General features: G+C 50.4%; 1 protein-coding gene across 1 annotated transcript in view; it reads left to right on the top strand.

Moving 5' to 3' along the window:
- The window catches only part of CFAP251 (cilia and flagella associated protein 251), a 41739-nt gene extending 28519 nt beyond the window's left edge, over window positions 1-13220 (top strand). Inside the window, exons 18-22 of the mRNA XM_081842224.1 lie at window positions 7174-7264; window positions 8953-9096; window positions 11883-12111; window positions 12202-12303; window positions 12966-13220. Coding sequence (XP_081698350.1) covers window positions 7174-7264; window positions 8953-9096; window positions 11883-12111; window positions 12202-12303; window positions 12966-13135 — 736 coding nt within the window. The 3' untranslated portion in view covers window positions 13136-13220. The remainder of the gene's footprint in view (window positions 1-7173; window positions 7265-8952; window positions 9097-11882; window positions 12112-12201; window positions 12304-12965) is intronic.
- The last annotated feature ends 1123 nt before the right edge of the window (window positions 13221-14343 follow it).

Raw genomic sequence — 14343 nt, 5'->3', positions numbered from 1 at the left:
TCATGTGGTCAGAAATGAGAAGATGGAGGTTCAAGCTCCCCCAGCTGGTAGAAAACAGCATGGTCCCACTCAGCTTTTGAATGCCTGGTGTCAGGGTTTTAGGGAGAGAGGAGACAGAGAGCGAGGGCGAGGAGGAAGAGGACGACAACGAGCCGAGGTTGTCCCAAAGTCCGTCTAGCGAATCAGAGGATTCCCAGAAGGGAGCCCCCCTGGTCAGGCCAAGGGGCAATAGAGAGGGAATCAGTCAGAGAGAGGGGAACGAAGAGGGAATCCCCAGTGGGAGTGGTAAAGCGGGACCAGCTCCCCTGTCGGAACGGAGTGGAGGGGGGGAAATTGCCAGTGTGTCAGAAAGAGCAGGACAGGAAGGAGGAAGGAGGAGGAGTTCGGAGCAAGACGTCCTGCCTGAAAGGGAGGAGTGTAGTACCGAGAGCAGCGTAACTGTAGAAAGGAAGGTCAGAGGCAACGTACGCGCGCCAAGTTCAAATATAGAGGCGCGCGGAAATGAGGAGAGCTCTGAGGAGGAGCCTGGTGCCAAAGCACGAAGGAGGGGGGAGCAGGCGGGAGAAGACTCAGCCTCTGGGGAGTCCCGGAAAGAGGGAAGACAGGGGGGCAGGAAGACCCTGCGGAAAAGGAAAGAGAGGAAAAGGTGGAGCAGTACAAGCCTCTTAAATTGGTGCAGGGGAGGGACGGACTCAGAGGGGACTTCTAACATCTAAGGGTAACAGATGCGGAGCCACGGAGTTGGGATGTAATGGCTACAATGATCTTCAATAAATCCTTTTGTACATAACTTGGACTGGACTTTGGTCTCTTGTGAGCTGGGACCTCGGGTGGCTCTGACAGAAAGTCCCCTCCACAGAACGCAAAATTTTTTTTTTGCAAAGCTCACAAACGGTAACGGCCATGAGTGCGGAGGATCAGCTGACAGCGCTGCGGAATACAGTGTCCGAACTCACAGCTGCAGTCCTTGCGTCTCAGAAGAAGCATGACGAAATGGAGAAGCGCTGCCAAGACCTGCAAACAAGGTGGGAGCGTGCAAGCAGGGAAGGGTTCCCAGGGTCCAGATCAGAGGGAATTGGACTTGGACGGAGGGGGGGCAGCCTAGTCACCCACTTCGATGGGAACCTGAAGCACTACCCCAGTTTCAGAGCAGACGTTTTGTATGCATTGCACTTGCTTCGTCATGACTTTAAAGATGAGGAGGAGAAAGTGGGGTTTATTGTTTCTCACTTGCATGGGCCGGCCAGAGACTGGTTGCGCAATTTGTGGCGTGAAGATGGCCCTGCCCGCCGCGATGCAGATGAATTCATTAAAGCGATGGATGCCTGCTTCCAGTCTACTGTAGATGTGGATCTTGCACGCAGGGAAATTTTTGGATTGCGGCAAGGCAAAGCCACTGTGCGTCAGTACCATTCTAGATTTTTTGCTTTACTGACTGCGCTCAGCTGGGAGAAGGATTGTGCACCTGTGAGGGATTTGTTCTGGGAGGGGCTCAGCGGTCCCATTAAGGATGAACTTGCCAGGGGAGACAGACCCCAGACCCTGGAGGAGCTTGTGCAGAGGGCTTTGGCGATTGGGATACGGCACGAGGGACGTTCTTGGCACACTGAGGAAGAACGTCAGGTGCGTCCACCAGCGAGGACGTCTTCTTTCATCCCCAGGGAGTTCAGTCGGTCACATCCTTCGCCACTGGGAAGGCAGGGGGAGGAGCCCATGGAACTTGGTGGTGCTAAGGCTCAAGCAACAGCCAGAGCCCCAGCTTCCGGTGCAGTGAAGGCAAAGCCTCCTAGAGGGACCAGGAAGTGTTACATTTGCGACAGTGCACAGCACATGGCGAAAGAGTGTCCCCAGAGGCTGCAGAAACACACTGCAGCTTTAGCAACTGTTGCAGCAGAAATGATGCAAGCAGAGCAACCTCAGGGAAACGACAGTGCCTGGCTGGAAGCAGAGCTGCTGGGGCTCAGCCAGGCGAATCTGTAGAGCAGTCCCCAGCGCTTTTGCAACGCACAGACCCTTTACCACCCAAGCCAGCGGTGCAGCTCACTGCAACACTTCAGTTGCCGAATGGAACCACCCTGGAAGTCCCCATCACGATTGATTCTGGGAGCAACGCAGATTTTGTGGGGACGCACTTTGTCAAGCAGCATCGCATAGCGCTTCTGCCAGCGACAACACCTCTGAACGTAGTCACAGTGGATGGCAGGAAATTGCTAGGAGACAAGTTGTGCAACAGACGCCTCCCATGGTGATGAGGATTGGAAATCATCGAGAAGTCATCAGCTTCAATGTCACCCGCCTTTCAGACACGCCTATAGTATTAGGCATGAGTTGGCTGGAGAGACACAGTCCTGCTGTAGCGTGGTACCAACGGCAGATCACCTTTTGCTCATCGTACTGTGCTCAACATTGCATCCAGTCCAGCCAGGAGGAGGGAGCTGAGCAGCAGTTGCAACTTGGCATGGTGCAGGCAGTACCCCGCAAGTACGAGGGGTTCCTGGAGGTTTTCTGCGAGAAGGAAGCTGACCAGTTGCCGCCCCACAGGCCTTATGATTGTGCCATCGACCTGGTGCCAGGGGCGCAGTTGCCGACTGCAAAGCTGTATTCCATGTCTGAGGACGAGATGCAAGAACTCAGGGAGTTCATAGAGCACAATTTGAAGCGCGGATTCATCCGAGAATCGAAAGCGGTGGGGGGCAGTCCTGTTTTCTTTGTAAAGAAGAAAGACACGCCCCAGAAAAGACTCATTGTGGACTATCGATTCATAAACAGTAAGACCAAACCCAAGGCCTTCCCCATGCCCAAGATAGATGATCTCCTGGCAACCGTAAGGAAGGGGAAGATCTTCACCAAATTGGATCTGCGTGGAGCGTATAACCTCATACGCATCCGGGAGGGCGATGAGTGGAAGACGGCCATGTTCACGCCTCTGGGCACGTACGAATACAGAGTTATGCCATTTGGTCTCCAAAATGGATCTCATGTCTTCCAAGCATTTATGCATCACGTGCTAGCGGGACTTCTCTACAAGAAATGCGTGTGTTTCCTCGACGACATCCTGATCTTTTCGGAAACGGAGGAGGCCCATGAGAAGGACGTAAAGGAAGTCCTGCAGAGACTACGGGAGAACAAGCTCTACGCCAAGTTAGAGAAGTGCCAGTTTGATGTGACGGACGTGGATTTCCTAGGCTACAAGCTGTCCGACAAGGGGCTGGCCATGGACAGCGCCAAGGTCCGCGCGGTGTTGGACTGGAAGAGCCCTCGCAATCGGAAGGAAGTCCAAAGATTCATCGGCTTCGCCAACTTCTACCGCAAATTCATCAGAGGTTTTGCAAAGGAGACGGCAGCGATCACGGACACTCTCAGTTCCAAGAAAAAGAGGTTCGTGTGGACGGAACAGGCGGAGCGCTCTTTTCAGAAGCTTAAAAGCCTTTTTGCCTCCGAGGAGCAGCTGCTGCACGTGAATCCAGGCAAGCCCATACGACTAGAGACCGACGCGTCAGACAGAGCGGTTGGAGCCGTACTCCTGCAAGAAGATCCACATGGAAACTGGAGACCCGGTGCCTTTTACTCCAGAAAGCTCAGCAAAGCGGAGCAAAACTACACCATATGGGACAGGGAGCTGTTAGCCATTCACGCAGCTTTCAAAGCGTGGCGACACTTCCTCATAGGAGCCAAGCACACAGTACAGGTCCGCACGGATCACAAGAACCTAGAGTATTGGCGCACGGCGAAGCTCCAAAGCCAGAGGCACATGCGCTGGGCGGAATTCTTCGCGGATTTCGACTTTCGGATAGAGTACGTCCCAGGAGATTCCAACGTTATAGCCGATGCGCTATCCAGGAAACCGCAATATCTCGATGAAGCGGCGCCTGTAGCAGCCAAGCACATTTTCGCACCGCAGGCGTGGTCGTGCGCTGCCGCCACAGTAGATCTGGACGCGGTGCGACGCGCGTTGCAAGTGGATCAGTTCGCACAGTCCAAGATGGAGGAATTGCGCAGAGGTGTGCAGAGTGGCGAAGAGTTCCAACTACGCGACGGGCTGCTAACTCGCAAAGGTGCCCTCTACGTGCCAAGCGACGAGCTTCGCGCAAAGGTTCTGCAGCAGTTGCACGACGCCCCCAGTGCGGGCCACTTCGGTAAGGAGAAGACAATAGAACTGGTGGCAAGAGACTTTTGGTGGCCCCGGATGCGTGGAGAGGTAGCGGATTACGTCGCCAGGTGTGACACTTGTCAGAGGTTCAAGCCAGTACACCAGAAGCCAGCGGGGCTGTTGGAACCGCTGGAAACGCCACAGCAACCGTGGGAGAGGGTAGCTCTGGACTTCGTTACTGACCTGCCCAGCTCCAGGGGGAAGACGGCGGTACTGGTGGTTGTGGACCTGTTCACCAAGATGGCGCACTTCATTCCATGCGCAAAGGTGGCGACGGCGGAACAGACTGCCAAACTCTTCATCGATCACGTGTTCAAGGTGCATGGGCTGCCGCAGTCCATCCTGTCCGACAGGGGGCGCCAGTTTGTTTCCAATTTTTGGCAGAAGCTTTTAGGTATCCTGAACGTCAAGATCAACCTCACGTCGGCGAGACACCCACAAACCAACGGCCAAGCTGAGAGGGTCAACGCGATCATGCAGCAGTACCTGAGATGTTACGCCAACCAGCGACCAGCAGTTTGGGTGGACTACCTGCCGATGGCAGAGTTTGCCTATAACAACACGAAGCACGCGTCCACGGGGGTGACGCCGTTTTTCGCGAACAATGGTCGTCACCCCAGAACCTTCCCGGGGTTCGTGGCACCGGGAGAGGGGGTGCCGCAAGGAGCCGACCAGTTTGCAGCGGAGCTGCAGGAGGTGCACGAAGAGTTGCGGAGACATTTAGAGCTGGCCAAGCAAGCATATAAGGTGCAGGCTGACAAAAACAGGAGAGAGGGAGAGGAGATCCAGGTGGGGGACTGGGTGTGGTTAGCGGCCCAAGCGATGCCAGCCAAGTCGTTGGCCAAGAAGAAGCTGGGGCACAGGCAGTTAGGGCCGTACCAGGTGGAGGCTAAAATCAACCCTGTAGCCTTTCGACTAGCCCTCCCCGAAGGTTCCAGAGTGCACCCGGTCTTTCATAGATCGGTGCTCACTCCCTACAAGGCACCGCACAGGTTTCAGGAGTCTGACACAGTCACGCAACAACACACTAAGTCACAGGAGAGGGAGAGGGCGCCTAGGGCCGAACCACTCAACGAGGTCACAGAGATCCTGGACTCGAGATGGGGGCAAGAGGGAGTAGAATATTTTCTAGTCAGAGAGGGTGCCCCAGTCAGTGCCAATGGTTGGGTGCCGGGCTACGCCTTAGACGAACCTCTTTTAAAAGACGAGTTCCATGCCCTTTTCCCTCATAGACCCATGCCAGCCGAGTACTTTGATGACTGGCTCTTTACGCCCACATGTTCAGGCAGCACTTTCCACGGCTTTTCTTCAGCTGAAGAAAGGTCGCCGGACTCCAACTCGCCCAGGGGATCGTGTTCGGGGGTGGACACAGAACCCTCTTATTGGTGGGACGAGCAACCAGAGGAGGACTGGCGCAGGAAATGGCTGACGGGACCTTGGCAGGCAGCACCGGACCAGGTACCAATGGAGGAGGGAGAAGAGAACACCTTGGGTCAAGAACCCGAATTCGAACACTCGTACAACGAACTGCAAACAGAGGAGATGGAGGTGCAGAATCTGTATCCTGCGTCCGCCTCCGAAGAGCGGCAGCTTCCACAACCTGCACCCGATGAGCGGAAGGGGGGAAGGGGGGGCTTCGAGGGGGGGATGGATGTCAGGGTTTTAGGGAGAGAGGAGACAGAGAGCGAGGGCGAGGAGGAAGAGGACGACAACGAGCCGAGGTTGTCCCAAAGTCCGTCTAGCGAATCAGAGGATTCCCAGAAGGGAGCCCCCCTGGTCAGGCCAAGGGGCAATAGAGAGGGAATCAGTCAGAGAGAGGGGAACGAAGAGGGAATCCCCAGTGGGAGTGGTAAAGCGGGACCAGCTCCCCTGTCGGAACGGAGTGGAGGGGGGGAAATTGCCAGTGTGTCAGAAAGAGCAGGACAGGAAGGAGGAAGGGGGAGGAGTTCGGAGCAAGACGTCCTGCCTGAAAGGGAGGAGTGTAGTACCGAGAGCAGCGTAACTGTAGAAAGGAAGGTCAGAGGCAACGTACGCGCGCCAAGTTCAAATATAGAGGCGCGCGGAAATGAGGAGAGCTCTGAGGAGGAGCCTGGTGCCAAAGCACGAAGGAGGGGGGAGCAGGCGGGAGAAGACTCAGCCTCTGGGGAGTCCCGGAAAGAGGGAAGACAGGGGGGCAGGAAGACCCTGCGGAAAAGGAAAGAGAGGAAAAGGTGGAGCAGTACAAGCCTCTTAAATTGGTGCAGGGGAGGGACGGACTCAGAGGGGACTTCTAACATCTAAGGGTAACAGATGCGGAGCCACGGAGTTGGGATGTAATGGCTACAATGATCTTCAATAAATCCTTTTGTACATAACTTGGACTGGACTTTGGTCTCTTGTGAGCTGGGACCTCGGGTGGCTCTGACACCTGGCAACAAAGTACAGTGGTACCTCAGGTTACAGATGCTTCAGGTTACAGACTCTACTAACCCAGAAACAATACCTCGGGTTAAGAACTTTGCTTCAGGATGAGAACAGAAATTGTGCTCTGGCGGCGCGACGGCAGCAGGAGGCCCCATTAGCTAAAGTGGTGCTTCAGGTTAAGAACAGTTTCAGGTTAAGAATGGACCTCCAGAACAAATTCAGTTCTTTACCCAAGGTACCACTGTAAAAGGGGTGGAAATTGGGCCCTTTTCGGGGGGGGGGGTGCAGAATTCCGCCCCCAACAGAGTGTGGCTTGAAGGGGTAGAAGTTTCAGCGTGGTGGTGCTCCTCCCCATCACTTTCAGTGGTTCCACCTGTATATTTGATGTATTCTGCTGGCATGTCCGTCGTGCTTATGGTACCGCTATATCTCAAAGCTCCTCCTCATACAGCAAAACTCAAGTATAGGATTGCACCCTTTAGGCTTTTTTGGAATGGCACAGGATAATTTTAATTTTAAGGACCTGTTTTTCAGTGCAGTAGGTGGCAGGGGCAACGGGATGTGTGGGGCTCCTGTCTCACCCCTCTCCTCCAGACGTGTCTTTGTTGCTCTCCTCCTAGTGCTTTGGAAGCAGCTTCTTTTCTGGGGGGTGAAGATTTGATCCCATTCTACAACCTTCTGGAAGGTGGCAGAGAGGGCGAGTTTTTCAAGGTAATGTAAGACTTGCATGCTTTCCTTATTTATAGCTTTGCTCCTCTGCCTTTCCACGTCCACACCCTCAAGGCAGCTTACAATAAGTTGATAAATGAAACAAAACAAATTCCTTCCAGTAGCACCTTAAAGACCAACTAAGTCAGTTCTTGGTATGAGCTTTCGTGTGCATGCACACTTCTTCAGATACACTGAAACAGAAGTCACCAGACCCTTCTATATAGTGAGAAGGTGGGGAGGGGTATTACTCAGAAGGGTGGTGGGATTGGGTGATTGGCAGATAGCTGTGATGAGCCTGTTGACGACTCTTAACGACTGCAATAGGTCTTACAGGAAAAAGCAAGGGGTGAAAAGGTGAAAAATGGCTTTGTCATGTATAATGAGATAAGAATCCAAGGTCTTTGTTCAGACCAGGTTTCTCCATGGTTTTAAGTTTGGTGATAAGTTGTAATTCAGCAGCTTCTCTTTCGAGTCTATTTCTGAAATTCCTTTGTAGTAAAACAGCTACTTTGAGATCTTGTATAGAATGTCCTGGGAGATTGAAGTGTTCTCCTACTGGTTTCTCTGTCTTGTGATTCCTGATGTCCGATTTATGTCCGTTTATTCTTTGGCGTAAGGTCTGGCCTGTTTGTCCAATATAGAGAGCTGAAGGACACTGTTGGCATTTTATGGCATACACAATGTTACACAATGTTATACACATTCTATACAAGATCTCAAAGTAGCTGTTTTACTACAAAGGAATTTCAGAAATAGACTGGAAAGAGAAGCTGCTGAATTACAACTTATCACCAAACTTAAAACCATGGAGAAACCTGGTCTGAACAAAGACCTTGGATTCTTATCTCATTATACATGACAAAGCCATTTTTCACCTTTTCACCCCTTGCTTTTTCCTGTAAGACCTATTGCAGTCGTTAAGAGTCGTCAACAGGCTCATCACAGCTATCTGCCAATCACCCATTCCCACCACCCTTCTGAGTAATACCCCTCCCCACCTTCTCACTATATAGAAGGGTCTGGAAACTTCTGTTTCAGTGTATCTGAAGAAGTGTGCATGCACACGAAAGCTCATACCAAGAACTGACTTAGTTGGTCTTTAAGGTGCTACTGGAAGGAATTTGTTTTGTTTTGACTATGGCAGACCAACACTTATCAATTACCTATCTGTAATTGATAAATGAAATAAAGGTAAAGGTAAAGGGACCCCTGACCATTAGGTCCAGTCGTGACCGACTCTGGGGTTGTGGCGCTCATCTCGCTTTACTGGCCGAGGGAGCCAGCGTACAGCTTCTGGGTCATGTGGCCAGCATGACTAAGCCACTTCTGGCGAACCAGAGCAGCGCACGGAAACGCTGTTTACCTTCCCGCCGGAGCGGTACCTATTTATCTACTTGCACTTTGACGTGCTTTCAAACTGCTAGGTTGGCAGGAGCAGGGACCGAGCAACGGGAGCTCACCCCGTCATGGGGATTCGAACCGCTGACCTTCTGATCGGCAAGTCCTAGGCTCTGTGGTTTAACTCACAGAGCCACCCACGTCCCGCTCCATTATGTATGTGGCAGTAAATGAATATTTGAAGGTGGCTACCCAGTTACCTCTCTTAACCATGTGCTCTCCAGGCTGAACAGACTCTGCTCCCTCACCTTCTCCTCATGGGCTGTGTATTACATTTCCCCCTCCTCCAGGAGCTGGAAGACTATTTTTATTATGCTCAGCTGCGTCATCAAGGTATCGACACCATGGAACCCAGAAAGGTGTCCACACACATCCCTTTGGAGCAAATCCCTTTTGTCATGCGCGCCATGGGCTTCTACCCATCTGAGGAACAGGTCAGTATTACTACGGGGGAGAGTTGCACAAACCTGTGAGTAGGAATGGAATGGAAGAATCTGTTCATTTTGGTTCTCTCCCCACACAACGCCCCCCCCCCAATGTTGGGCGCAACTCAGTGTCACTGTGTCCTTACGTTGTGGTGCGTGCTGAGCACCCACAGTGTGGGGCCTAAGTTTTGGCACCCCTATTTAGGGGGGTGTATTATATATGGGAAAATGGCTTGCAAAAAATCGTAAAGCATGTAAAATATGCTATTAAAATATGTATATGATCAGAAATTTGCACTAAATTTCTTAACATGTGCATACATATATTGACAGTAGTCTGCAGAAATGTTGAGAGCTGAAGACTGGGGAAATGATCCATATAAGGGCCCTGTGCTGGTTTCCTGCTGTAAATTCCACCATTCCAGCTATATGCCACCAAAGGTACTGTTCAGGTACTGCAAGCAGTGGTGATTGCAGTGCCTTTTCCCCCTGGGGGTACTCAAGGGTACGCATTACTGGTACCTTCCCCACCCCCAATGCTAAAAGTGTGGCACTTACTGCAACACTTCATGCTGAGTACCGACAACTTTTTTCCTTAAAAAAAAAGGACTGAGTGGTTGGATATATTTTTGACATGAAATTGGCACAGATACCTGCCATCTCAAGGTAGGGCTAAGAGAGACAAACCCGGAGAGCCACTGCCAGTCAGTGTAGACAGTACTGAGCTAGATGGACCAACGGTCTGATTCTGCATAAAGCAGCAGCTTATGTACTGAGCCAGATGGCACTGCATTGAAGAGAAGGGGTTTCCAGGGAGACCCAGAAGCTCCCTTGTAGCTTTTCTTGTGCATGCCTATTTTTTCAGAGCAATCCTATAGGCAGTTGCTCAGAAGCCATGAAAGTGTGCGTCAATGATTGCAGCTCTATCTCTTCTGTCACTTAGGGATGGCGGAAACCGCCAAAGGGCATTGCTGGCAGGTAGTCCTGAGGGTGGGAGAGACGGGGACACAGCAGAAATAGTAGCAAAACAAGGTGCACGTTGTGGAAGCCCCACTGAGCAAAAAGTGTCCTTGTGTTTCAGGATTGCACAGGGCTGTGGAGACAGTTCAGCCCAAGCAGCACCTTTCTTTTGCAGGCTCTGTGTGTGCTTTGAAGAGAAGGGGCCTGTTGGTGGCAGAAGGACAGGAAAAGCTCTTCAAGGGTGACCAAACATGTAGCCCAGTTCCCTGCGCATTGTAGCGTAGCGGGGAGGGTTCATGGCCTACTTCCCTCCGCTGAGCAGAAATGCGCAGGCACAATAAGAACAGCGCTGGAGCTGCCCCACTTTTATGAAACAGCCAGAGGGTGTGAAAAGCGAACCAGCTCACCCCCCCCCCCCACCTCACTAATCCTTTGCGACTCCTTTCCCCCTATGCATGTCATATCCTTGGGGAAATGTCTCTTGGGGATGATGAGGGTCGTGGAGAGAAACTGATATTTCTAATTTTATGGCGGGAGCAGTAATTATTATAATAGCTTTGCAAGCGGCGTCACCTCTCTTCTTCCTTCTCATTCATAAATCTATTTTCACTCCTAACAGAATCTGTGTTATCAGGTCCAGATCTGATTAACTGGTATCTGTGGCTGGTAAATAACCATCACTGTTTTTCCTTTTCAGGAGGTTTTTATTGAGGGGTGTGTGCATTTATTTATTTGATTTGATTTCTTAAAACGTATATGCCACTTGGTTGTGAAAAACATCAAATTGGTTTTTAAAAAAATAATAAAGCAATGACATTACCAGTAAAAACAACTAACAGCAGATTAAAATGCACAGCAACCTTCCACATATCTGGGGAAGCTTCTCTAAACAAAATGGTTTTTAGAAGGTACTGAAAAGAGTCTAGTGACAGTGCCTGCCTGATGTCAATATGCAAGGGGTTCCAAAATGTAGGTACTGCCACACTAGAATTTGGATTCCTTATAAATTCAGAACATCTGTAACAGTGCCAGTTCTGCAGTTTAAAGCAGCTGAGTGGGCATATAGCGGGTTACTAGAGAGAGGCAATTCTTCAGCTTCTACCCCAATACCCAAGTTTCTAAAAGTTAAATCTCTAGTTGGGGAAGGTGCATCATTCTCTAGGGTTCATGCCTGTTAATGCATGTACATGACTTCCAAGCTTTCATCCCTTTGAACTCTTTAACACTGCTGAAGTATGGTTTTCCCATAATTATCTGGAAGCAGAATTAAAACAGAGGTTCCACACAGCATTTGCTTGTTCCTATACCGTAATATTAAACCATGGTTTAGTGTTATGTCTGAAAAGGCCATTTGTGCAAACAATGCTTTGTGTGGTTTTCCTGCTTTTCTGGACAATTCTCAGATGCTGCTCCAAACAGTGGTCCACAAGAGTGGAGCAATATTAGAAGCAATGGTCTGTTAATTCAGATGTAACAGCAAACCAGTTTGCTTAAACTGAACTGTATTGTATTTGTATATTTTATTGATTTTGTAAACCACCCAGCAGACTTTGGTACACAGATGGCATAGAAATGGAACAAATATATATTTGGACATCATTGCAAACAGCGGCAGCCAAATGTGTAAGACTCAGAAGAACATCGTGCAAACCATTTTATTCCCAATCCTTCTGAGCATGGGTTGGAGGGCTGGGAAATGTGACCTCTCTAGGCGGCAAAGTGTTCCTTTTTCAGTGGCCATGAAATGTCTTTTATTGTTGCCTTGGCGCAGAATGTCAAAGCATTCCAGTGGTGTCAGCATCTCTGTTTACAAAGGCACATTTTTATTCCTTTAGATTGAAGACATGCTAAATGAAGTCAAATTCAGTGAATATCTGGAGACCGGCATGCAAGTGACCGACATCAATTTAGGCGACTTTATCAAGCTGTATGTGAATCACCGGCCTGCCTTTGGGCTCTCACTAAAAGAAATAGAAAATGCCTTCCAAGTGCTGGGCTATGAGAATGAGAACAGTGAGGTGGCCATTAGTAGGGATGAACTGCTGCTGCTGCTACAACAGAGAGGTGGGCCTCAACCCAGAGGAGGGCAGCATTGGCCCCCAAACGGATTTGTCACAAAGCTAACAGGTTGTGTTTTTACCTTATTTGACCCAGGAGAGCATTTCACAGAAGAGGAGCTAGCAGAGTGCCTCACCACTTTGCTGGGCGCAAATCCTGAGGGGGGCCGCTCAGAGGTTGGCACCTATGACGCTACAGGTACTTGGCTACAGCAGTGGCGGAGGAACCGTCTCCGGCACCTGGGGCGGGGTAGCCCATACGGAGTGCGCATGTGCGACATACCGCACGTGCACATGCCATACAGAATGCCGCACATGCGCATTTCATATGGAATGCCGCACTCCTTACAGGCTGCTGCTCATGCTGTATGGGCTGCCGCACATGCTGTATGGGTTGTATAGGCTGCCGCACATGCACAGTCCATAAGAGCTGCTGCTTGCACGGTGTCCATATGGGCTGCTGCTTGCACAGCAACTGTATGGAGTGCGCATGTGTGGCAGCCCGTATGGACTGTGCATGTGCGCCGACCGTATGGGGTACTGCACATGCACACTCCATACAGGCTGCCACTCACGTGATATCCTGTACAGAGTGAACATGTGTGGCATCCCGTATGGACTGTGCATGTGCTGCATCCCGTACGGTCGCTGCACGTGCACAGTCCATACGACTGCCCTACAGCTGGGGGGAGGCAGGGGCCATCTTGTCACCCTCCTCCACCACCCCCACTTTGTATGCCCCTGGGGTTCACCTACTGTGAAAACATCAGCAAAATGAATGATGTGTATGCAGCCCAGTGTAAGCTGTTGAGGGGAGAGCCCTGAATCCTAACATCCATTTCAATGCCTCTCGCCTTTCAGGTGCAGATGCCTTTATTGAGGAAGAAATTCCAGAGGAAATCACAGCAACGCACTTCATAACAGACATTCTTGACTTACCAATTCCTGAGCCGAGACTGACAGAGACGGAAACAACAAAGACCACAAATGAACCTGAATCTGGGAGCAGCACTCTGATCATTAAATCTTAATGGCCGCTGATATTTCTTAAGCCTTAAAAAGAAAACACATTGCTGTAGCTGCATTAAAAAAATATTATTTTTTTGCATCCCTTTAGGAATTGTATTTTCTTTTGAAATAAAAATTATCAGAGCCAGGGTCATGGAAGATGAAGGATGTTTTCTGGTGATAACAGAATGATGGTAAGGAGGGATCTGCAGCCCATGATAGGAAAAGCGGTGGTAAGGGAACACCTAGCTGCATCACTCTCTTGACTCATGTTAAGACTGTGGTCCACCAAGACCCCTCGGTCCCTTTCACATGCACTGCTAGTAAGCCAGGTGTCCTTCGCCCTATATTTTTATAATAATAATATCTTTATTGTCATTGCCCCCTCTCGGGGACAACAAAAATTACTTGGCTGCTCCATCCACCCAGGTAGGGCACTCCACACAAAATCAGAACAACTATAAAAACACTAATTAAAACAATACAGTATAATACAGCGAGGAAGATTAGATGACTTTCAAAGTCCAGGTTTCCCATTCAGGGCCGAGATCGCTCTGGAGAAGAAGCTGTTCTTGAGACGGCTCGTTCTTGTCTTCATCGTCCTGTATCTCCGTCCCGACGGCAGGAGCTCGAAGAGACAGTGACCAGGATGCGATGGATCTTTTACTATGTCCAGTGCCTTCCTATGGCACCTTGTGGCATAAATCTGCTCTAAGATGGAGAGTGGGCAGCCAACAATGCTCTCTGCTGCCTTCACAACTCTGCACAACCCCATCCTGTCCTGGGTAGTACAGCTTCCGTACCACACACATAAGCCATAAGTGAGCACGCTCTCAATGGCACAGTGATAGAAGGCAAGCAGCAGTTTCTGCGGAAGATGGTTTTTCCTTAGGATTCTCAGAAAGTACAGTCTCTGCTGCGCCTTCTTCACAAGCCCCCTTGTGTTGACACTCCAGGACAGATCCTCTTGTAATTCAATATCCCAAAATCTGAACGTTGTTACCCTCTCCACACAGACCCCATCAATCAAAAGTGGCTGGACGTTGCTCTTCTGTCATCATATTTGTGCATCTGGTTCTTCCTGCCTAAGTGCAGAATCCTACATTTGTCCCTCATGGAATTCATTTTGTTACTTTGGGTCCAGTCCTCCAATCTGTTAAGGTCATTTTGAATTCTGATTCTGTCTTAAGGCATTAGCTCTGCCCCAAGCTTGGCATCATCTGCAAAAGTG

This window comes from Podarcis erhardii (genome assembly GCF_964252035.2).
Source record: "Podarcis erhardii genome assembly, chromosome: 15".
NCBI classification, from domain to species: Eukaryota; Metazoa; Chordata; class Lepidosauria; order Squamata; family Lacertidae; genus Podarcis; species Podarcis erhardii.
The sequence above is the reverse complement of the archived record's forward strand: the minus strand, read 5'-3'. Positions and strand labels throughout refer to the sequence as shown.